The following is a 9,749-nucleotide window of genomic DNA, read 5'->3' as shown; positions in this document are numbered from 1 at the left end:
AATTCATATTAAACCTTCAAACAACTAAACCAAAAAATACTCTAGAAGTATCCAGATGTGAAATAAAGACTATGGGATTTAAATAATTTAAATTATTTATAAGAAATTTTCATAATTTTTCTTTAATAATCCAGTATACTCCTTCGTCATAAAAACTTCCATTGCTCATTCTTTATATTGCCTGAGACAACTGGAGACAACTATGATGAAATACTGCAAGGCTTTCTGTTAACTCCAGTGTTATGATAACATCTCATTCATGACTATGCTGTTCATGCAACCATTAACTAAAAGGAACTCCATATAGAGGTTATTGAGGCAATGGAATATATTTCTGAGTATTTGGTACTGAGGAGTAAAATAAAAAAATGCTATTATATTAGTATCACATTAATTTAAATAATGTATATATATAGACACATTATTTTGCTATGCAGTAAGCATGTACAACAGAAAATAAACTACTTTAAGAAATGAGATTTCTTGGCATTTTCTTCTCTATCCTGCATCCTTTTACTAAGGACTGGTTTCTCAGAAGTCGAAGGGTTGCAGCTGCTTTCTTTCACTTCCCATTATACCGAAGGAAATTGATCTTAAACAACAGAATTTTAGCTACTTTGAAATCTTTGGGTCACCTTTCTTTTCAGGGTCCATTTCTGAGTGGTGCTGACCACCCTCAGTCCTTTTGGAAGTTAAAATCTGAACTGAGGCAGTTAAGGGTACTGAGATATTTTCAGCAGCTTTTCTCTGCCCACTGGTTGCTCGAAGTCCCATGAAAAGCAGATATTACCCTTCTTTGTGAGAACCTGGGGTACACAAGGGCTGGTAGGTGCTGTTTGCAGGTTGGACCCTGGTCCTAAAGCCTTGCTCTTCCCTCAAAGCATGCAGACACCAGCAGCAATGGAAAGCCCCTGCAGCAGCCTCTGCACACCACAGAACACAAAATGTCATCTCAGAGACTGTATAATTCACTTTTTGCCCACTTTTCAATGCAGTGACACACTGTGCAGTATTCACATGCATCATTTATACAGAAAAATGCAAGAAATAAAGTGCAACATCCAAGCTACATCTTAGCTACTGTCAGTTTACAGTCACACTCAAATGCTTGGTAAAATTAAGTCAGACTTTGTCCTGAGAATCTCAGAGCTAGAGATAACGTACTGTAATTACATTACCTCTTCATTCCCCTTTTTCCTGTCCCACTCCTTTAGCTGTTCCCATCTTCCTTTTTACCTGAGTCTGCCATAACTGTTATTGAGACTTTGGCCATGCAAACATCTCACCCTCCATTCAGCCTGGCAGAGGTGGCGGGGGAATGGCTGGGGACCATTCCCAGAGGAATGACAAGGATATCAACAGCCAGTTGATATTTCTGGCTTGCAGCAGGTACAGGCAGGAATAATTCTCATCTTTCCAATCTCTGTTTTTTCAGGTTAATTATTGGCTTCACTCGAAATGCAAAATTAACAGCTTAAAAGCTGTTACACAAGCAGCTGGTGCTTGCTGCAGACAGGACAAGGTTGCTCCTTTTTTAGGCAGGGTTTCAGTGGAGAAGTCAGGATCTCAGTTCAGGACTCCCAGATTCCCAATCGATCTTTAGCCACTGAATTATCCTTTCACTCCAATTGTTCCATCAGTACTTTCCAGGCTACATTGGCTCCTTCCATATTTTGCTGTTTCAGCTTCTGTAAACTGTAGTTAGTAGGGTTTGATTGTTACCACACTGTGATAGTACCAGGATCATTCATTAGAAACCACAAATAACTAACAGAGTTTAAGTTTTCCTTAGCAATCACTTTAGTATATGTGAAGAAATCCAACCAAGTTAAACAAAGAGTTTCACATCATAAGGTCGCATCAAAAACCTTTTCTCCTTTTCCGGAACAGATGATCAGTTACAGCAGATATCTAAGCTGATTTGAAAACCATATCAATTAAAAAAAAAATCAAACTGTTAAGTCATACTGTTCCGAAAAGATAGTTTATTGCAAACATTAAAGGCTCCAGTTATGTTAAAAGGAAGATTTTTAATGGTTGAACTGTTGGACCAAGAGCTAGAACTCTGGAAACCTTTTGCATTTCTGCCATTTGTCTGTCATGTAATGTGTGCAATAGTCAAGAAGTTGCACCTCTAACTTCATCAACATGTTTGTTTAATATTTCTGATCAGAGAGCCGCAGTTAGCATTTGTAAACTCCTGTGCAGCCCTGAAGAAAGTGTTTTTTCAGACATGGTGACTGAAGATCATGTAAGCTTAAAACATAAACTAATGTTCTGAGTATCTCAAGCCAAAGGTGCCAGCAGACCAATATATCTTTACAGTAAAAAACCATGTAACTGTTGATTCTTATAATGTTTCTAAACTAACTGTTCACATTCCTTGAATTCATGATCCATTACACCTGTGCAAACTGTAAAATGTTACCAGATCATTGTATACTTTCTACATGTTGAAACGAAGAATGACGCTACAAAGAAATAATAAATTAAATCTCCTTTTTGTATAAAGTTACAGCTTCTTATGTAGACTTTTTCTAAGTAGTTTAAATGTGGACCTATAGCAGTGCCTATTCATTTTACTATTTCCACTAAATGCATAGACTTCCAATTTTGAATCTTTGAATCTCTCTCCATTACTGAAAAAAGTTCCGAATACGGCAATGAAAAACAACAGAAGATAAGAACTGGATTTACAAAGAGGAGTTGGATTTGCAAACCACTATTTTGGTTACATTTTGATTTGATGAGTTTTGTAAGACTATGTCATTTATCATATAAATTTTAGACACAGCTGCAGTTTTCTATTCGGTCTGTGAGTAAATGTGGAACTTGGCAGCTCCTAGAGATTCATGTCCAAGCAAGGACAAATTACAAACTTCTTGTTATTGCTCAAATGCACTTCTTTATGGAAAAAATAACTTAAACACAGAAATGCATTGCCGTAAGCAAAGAGGAAGCTTTGGAAAGTTTGTGACGAAGTTCTCCTGTCACATTGCACTCACCTTTATGAGTCAGTGTGGGATGGTTTGTTCCGAGATTGTCTTCCCTTGAGTTTTTAGGATTCTTTATGTAACTTAAATTTTACATAATTTAAAAAATGTTGTGTTTAAGGTCTTCACCAAAATAAATGTTTTGAAAAAGATATTAAAAAAAAATTGACAGAAGTGAAGCATATGGCTTCATTTGAGATGTATTTTTATACTGTTTCATTTATTTAATAAAAGAAGTAAAGTTTTAAACAGGATGGTGTTTAAATAAAATAAATACCTGTACGTTTAAAACCTTCAAATTAAATCTTGGGCCATTCAGAGTTTTCTCCATTGTGATGGTATTAACTGGAATAGCTTTTTTAATTTATCAGTTTTATCAGTGTTTGCATAACTCTAACTTATTATCTTTTAATGAATAAAAGACTGGAATAAAAGTGTTTATCATGATAGGGAAGCTCATAATAAGGTATCACCATTCTGTGTCTCATGGCTTTTCATTTTAACTCTTTAATACTTATCCAACAAGAATGGACACAGTTGAAAGAGTTGGTTAGGTAGCCAATGGGAAGAAAGTTTTCCTATAAGTAAAAAGTACTCCAGTCTCACTGTTTTTTAAAAAAACTTGAAAGCCTGTATTGTTTACGCAGATACACTTAAGGAGATTTTGCATCTATCTGAGATGCAATAGATATTATCTTTTTAAAATACTGCCTTCCCCCAGCTCCTTGGTATGGTTTCTCACTAAGGTTAGCAGGGGAAGGAGCTCCCACCACAACAAAACCCTAGTTCTAAGTTTTTCCTTGTGTACATTGGCACTGAGAGAACAGTTCAGAGTTGTTGATGAAATCATTATTGTTATGGACATGTTTATTCATACAAAGTAACTTTTAATTGTCAAGGACCTATGCTTGAGAGCACAGGATGGCAAGAGTCATGATATATAGCTTGTGTTATTTCACAATGCTGTAACAATTGTGGATAGAGCCTTCCCAAATCTTCGTTCGCAAAGCCTAGCCATGAATTTCACAATGAGAATGAAATATTTCACATGCCTTGAAAATTACTACAGCTGACGTTTGGAAAAGTTAAAAAAAAAGTCCTGGGGCTTTCTTCCAAAATGTAACATCACACACATCGTGCATGGCCAACAGAACACTCAGACACCACTCAGTCACTCAGTTGCGCCTCAGGATGCATCTTTGAATTCTCTCAGTAACCTCTGTACTGCTCCTTACCAGTTGTTTCTGGATTTGAAACTTTGTCTAAATTGCCAGGAAGAACAAGGAGTAGGTATGTCTATCTTTTTTTTTTTTAATGTCTTATTTTTATTAAAATCATTTATATATTTTCTCTAAAAAGCCAAATCTTTATGCTCTCAGTTCTGACCTGTGCAGTCTAGTAAGACTTTCCCTTTCTTTTTAACCATGAAAGTAACTCTGAAGGTCAGTATTAGTTTATGTGTAAAACCAAGATTCATTTTACCTAATTACCCTAACTGGGTAATGAGAATTAATAGTAAAAATGCTGATAGATTCACTGTACATGGAAATTCATCAGAAATCAGCTCAAAGTAAGAAAAGTATGTCATTATTTGTATAAAAGATGACTGGAATGTGTTAAGTACATAAACTGAAAACCATTCTTGTGGCTAATTGTCCATTAGCACTAAATATTTTAAAATAGTTAGAGAAGAAAATTGTCTTTGAGGAAGAAATAAAATTAAACAACTAAAAAAAAATTGCATTTTCTGTCAAGAGGACATCTGGAGCTCTGAATTCATAGAAGGTTTGCTGTAGCACTCACTCGGACACTGACTAGCAGAATCTGAAGAAATTTTTGCAACAATGAACTCTGCAGAATCTTCAGTCACAATTGCTACATGAACAAGAATTCAGACTTAGTTGTTACTAAAATCTATTTGTGATGGAAAATAAATGTTCCTGATGTTTTTAGTTTACCCCATCATGAACGAATTTGTGACTCCAGCCCAGCGATCACATCTGAGGTAACTGGCATAAGCTGATAGCAAGAAGTCATCAGGAAATGGGCAAGAAAGGACAATAAGAACTTCTTTTCTTCTATATTTAGTAGAAGAAATAATTCTGATTATGTTTAACTGTTATCTGTCTTTTACATTATTTTTTACTTATAATGTTACAGATTTTCTACCGTTGCTCTCATGCCTTAGGCTATAATAAGGTTAGATTGCTACTGTCTCACAAATAGCCCCTTTGATGCTAATGAGCCATTTATTTGCTAAATATATCTCATCTGTAGTTTTACATCCTCTTGAATTATCTTGGTTTGCGTGAGGCTGTCTGCAAACTAGGTAATATTCAGACTGTTGTGAGGGAAGATGTTCAAATCCAGAGAGCTGTGTTAACTCAGGCAGTAGCTCAGTTCCCTGTCAAGACTGTCAGCTTGAGTGAGTTTATGAACTCAGATACAATTTAGCTGCTCACTTAATTCTACAATGGTGAAAAATGTTCTGTGCATTAGTACCAAATAGCATGATGTGGAATACCAGTACTTAACTAATTCCTAGAGGTGTCACAGACAGAAGTATGGCAAGCTGCTCAGATACATATATCACTGAGACTGTATGTATATGTAAAAGAGATGAACGATGGTCCTAAATGCTGTCTTTGGAAACTCCATCCTTAGCTGTGTAAAATTACAGAAACTGAAAGAGCAAAGTTAAATAGTTGCAGCAGAAAGCTAACATTCACAATGACTGATAGCAAAATGCTGATTTTTTTCAAATGCATTCTTTTTTATGATTGACATGCTCTACTTACCTGAAGTGTTAGATGACACCACAGGCTCAGTAATATCTTGCCTACCATAATGATTCTGAGACCGAATGCCTGTAAAAAACAAGATATAGGCACTATGGTCTAGCATGGCAACACCAGAAGAACGAAGTCAATGTAGGAGTCAGCTCTGACAACTCAGTGGATTTTCATGAGGATAAGGTTTTACCTGTCCTCTCACTTGGGAGACTGGGACAGCCTCTCTCCAGCTGAACTCAGTGAAGTTTTTGAACTGTAGAGGAGTAAATTTAGAGCTGCAGAGACTTTTCCTCCAGGCAAGATTTTGAGCACAAGATTTTGGAGGAGTTATGTTTTATTATTCAAACTGCTGACATTTGAGGGCAATAAGCTGTCTAATCTAAGCAATTTTGAACCCGAAGTTCAGGATGGGAGAAACTGAGAAGGAGCAAAAGAATGCAAAGTTCAAATAACAAGTGATGTCCATAGAGAGTGAGCAGCTTTTTCAGTTCTGGGGAAACAGGCATCATCCTGCTTAAGCAGGATGATAGAACACAATAATATATTAATATATATATTATATATATATATAATAGTATACACAGCATAGTAAATAAGAGTAAGAGAAAGGGCAGGGAACAATGCGAAGCTGGCTTTGTGTCAGCAGCGTGACTCCCTCTACTCTCAGGGAGATGGAATTCTCCCGTGTCTGTTTCTGTCATCAGTCTGGAAGAGACATACGGAACTACTTACACTAATTTGGTACTTTCCTTCCACTGTGCCACTTTAAACAATGGAAGTAAGGAGAGGAAATTTCATAGGATGTATAGTAAGTTACATCCTTGCTAATACTGTGAACGTTTCTCACAGTTGCACATAACAAGTATGGATTGATCTAGCCTATAATAATCAGTGAGGACTAATAAAGAACTTCCAGTAGTTAAAAAGTTTGTTACAGCACTCATGGGAGACAACTTTTGCAATTGTATGCTTCTTCTTTGCAGTCATTTGCTCTCATTTGAAAGACGTCTTCTGTTCACTTCGGAATTTTTTAAAAAATGACTGAAACTCCTCTACTGAATATTACCTCCTCAAACCAGAGTGAAAACAGAAGCAATTCAGCTATTTGCCCAGAGCAGGATGACTGGTGGGACATCGTGTATTATGTAGTGCCCAAGTACCTCGACGCTGTCTGTGCTATTGGAATGCCCGGAAATGTATTTGTTCTCCTCATTTATTCACTGCACAAGGGCCCCCTGAAGATAGCTGAAATCTACCTGATGAACCTAGCTGTTGCTGATCTTATCTTCCTCATGGGCCTCCCTTTCTGGGCAGAGAACATCAGGAATGAATTTAACTGGCCATTTGGCAGTTTCCTTTGCCGCAGCAACAGTGCATCCATCAGCCTAAACATGTACACCAGCATCTACTTGCTGGTGGCAGTCAGCGTGGATCGCTACTTGACTCTTGTCCATACCTTGAACCACAGACGGATAAGGAGCAAAACTATTGCCAAAGGGATCTGCTTGCTCATCTGGTTCTTTGGCATCCTCCTCAGCATCCCAGTTTTTATGTTTCGGACCGTGAAAGACTATCCCCTGTGGAATATTTCAGCATGCACTTTGGACTTCCCCACCCCATCGTGGAAAACAGCTGAAAGCCTGGTACGCAGTGTAGTGGGGTTTGTGTTGCCATCTACAGCAATCATCTCCCTTAATTTCTCTACCATTAGGTCCCTACAAAAAAAAACAAGAGCACGAAGAGCGCTCGGGACAAAGGACTGCAAGGGGCACAAAGGCACGAAAGCTACCAGGCTGATCCTCACAGTGATACTGATGTTTCTTTTCTGTTGGACTCCTCACCATTTTTTTGTATTCCTTGATACATTGCACCATACGGAAGTGATCAAAGGCTGCTTCTGGGAGGAACTGCTCAATTTTGGGGAGCAGTTTGCTTATATGCTGGCTACCACCAACAGTTGCATTAACCCTGTGATTTATGTCTTTGTTGGGAAATTCTTCAGGCAAAAGGCTTTAGAAGTTTTTTCGCAGTTTATTCCCTGTGGATTTCCTTTGAAATGGGTATCTTTGAAAGAAATGTCATCAAATTTCAATGTGTTTTCAGTCAGGAGTAGTTTAACTTAATGAATATCATTTCCATCTTCATTTTTATATTGCAACTTATTTAATGCCATTGTAAATAGCATTAAAAATTAATATGAATTGCACTGATCTGCCATTCGCAGACTAAGATAGTTAGCTACTAAAGTAAATCACTTGATTGCTTATTTGTCCTCAGGTTTACTTTTTTATGTCTGTGTTATCCATCCAAATACATAACATGTGATACTAGAAATTTATACCAAATAACCTAATCTCTTTTACCAATTACCAATGACTTGAAAGAAAAACTCTTTCAAGATACCAGAAAATATTACAGAAAACCATAAACCAGCTGAACATTTTACTTCATTGTATCTGTCATGACACCTAAAACACCAAATTGCAACAGGTGGTACAGAGCAAATATGAGCTTAATCTTTAGTTGATAACTGCATTTGAGCAATTATAGAATACCTCCAGTTATTTTGAACAACATTTTAAATGGTTTGCATTTTCACAGTAACATGGAAAATCTGAATATTTTTTGTGCATTTCAATTACATTCAGCACATAAATATTGTACAAAATGATATACCACAAAGAAATTGTACATAAGCTGTAAAAAGTGCAATGTAACACAGTAGCCTCCTCAAAATGACTTTTTTTATCCAATAAAATGTTACACAATTGGTCATCAAGTGCATAAAGATTCTTTTTATTTTTTGTGTGCGAAAATACCCATGATGGCCATTGATACGGTATTCTTTTAGAGTATCTTTCATCTGAGGCAAATCCTTAGAGACATATTTATATTTTTATGAACAAAAATTAATAAACTGCATAACATCTCATTTTTCATCATAGACTTTTTCTTTCTTATATTTTGGGGTTTTTTTGTATTTTGTCTCTTTTCCCTGTTCCTTTTGCGGAAGAGCAAATATATAGTTCTGTGATTAAAAATCCTTGTTGCTACCAAAATACAGACTCTGGTAGTAGAAGAAAACTTTTTTTCCATCACAGTCACAATTGCAGAGCAGACTTAAGGCAAGTGAGATATCTGTTTCCACAGCTCTAAAAGTATGTGTATGTACAGAAGTGGAAAAAGATATAGTGCAGCCTGTTCAGCCAGAAAGATATTGAGAGCACAAAGGAGCATACATTTGTATAACAATTTGTATAACAATTCATTTAATTAGTCATCATAAAACCTGTTCAGTCTTGTACTCACTGTAATAGCACTGCATTTTCTGCAGTTCTTTTTAGTGTTGCCATTTTGAATATGGAATTAATCTTGTATTTGATTGTAGAAATCTACCTGTTCAACTTCATTGCAGTAGGATTAGTGTTAGTTTTTAATGATTCTCTCAAATTTTTTGAATCTGAACAGTTGAAGCCTTTTGAAGACTTAAAAATCTATCTTTCTGCAATGATGGTTTAGGAATTAAGGGTGAATTAAGGGAGGAAGAATTACTCATAGGTTTACTAGTTTCACTCCTTCTGTGACAGCTGTTTTTAAAATAAATGCAAGGTTTAGCAGTAACAATGGCATGTGAAGTTCCCTGAGTCATCTGAGATCAAATCCTCATTCCTGTTTATTGTAAACTGTTGAACACTTTATTTATTTAATAAATCCCCAGCTGAATCCTTAATTAAAAAAACTTTCAAGTGGAGATATTTTATGAGGAAAAAAAAAGACAAAAAAGACAAAAAAAAGGTAAAAAATAAAGTAAGCTGAAATCATGAAAAAGAAGGGTAGAAACAGAAATGCCATTTTCCCTCTATGGATGAGGACCTTAAAAGGGAAAAATATTTTGTCTTGTCTGACTGACACTAGTCCATGTTATGCAATGTAAACAAATAAAGGGAAAAACACTTCTTGAGTT

At 36.2% G+C, this 9,749-nt stretch overlaps 1 protein-coding gene across 4 annotated transcripts in view; it reads left to right on the top strand.

Annotated features, from left to right (window-relative positions):
• BDKRB1 (bradykinin receptor B1) overlaps nt 1-9,308 on the top strand; it is a 36,232-nt gene extending 26,924 nt beyond the window's left edge. For 2 of the 4 annotated variants that reach the window (XM_051806453.1, XM_051806451.1), the window contains exon 2: nt 6,769-9,308. In XM_051806453.1, coding sequence (XP_051662413.1) covers nt 6,823-7,908 — 1,086 coding nt within the window. In that variant the 5' untranslated portion in view covers nt 6,769-6,822 and the 3' untranslated portion in view covers nt 7,909-9,308. Of the gene's footprint in view, nt 1-3,986; nt 4,284-6,768 lie in introns of those variants that run through there. The other 2 variants (XM_051806452.1, XM_051806450.1) reach the window with 2 other exon arrangements.
• The last annotated feature ends 441 nt before the right edge of the window (nt 9,309-9,749 follow it).

The sequence above is a fragment of the Manacus candei genome, unplaced genomic scaffold (genome assembly GCF_025592945.1).
Source record: "Manacus candei isolate 608988 ecotype Guabito, Panama unplaced genomic scaffold, ASM2559294v1 h1tg000067l, whole genome shotgun sequence".
In the NCBI taxonomy this organism is placed as follows: domain Eukaryota; kingdom Metazoa; phylum Chordata; class Aves; order Passeriformes; family Pipridae; genus Manacus; species Manacus candei.
This window is presented reverse-complemented; position numbering and strand designations above follow the sequence as displayed.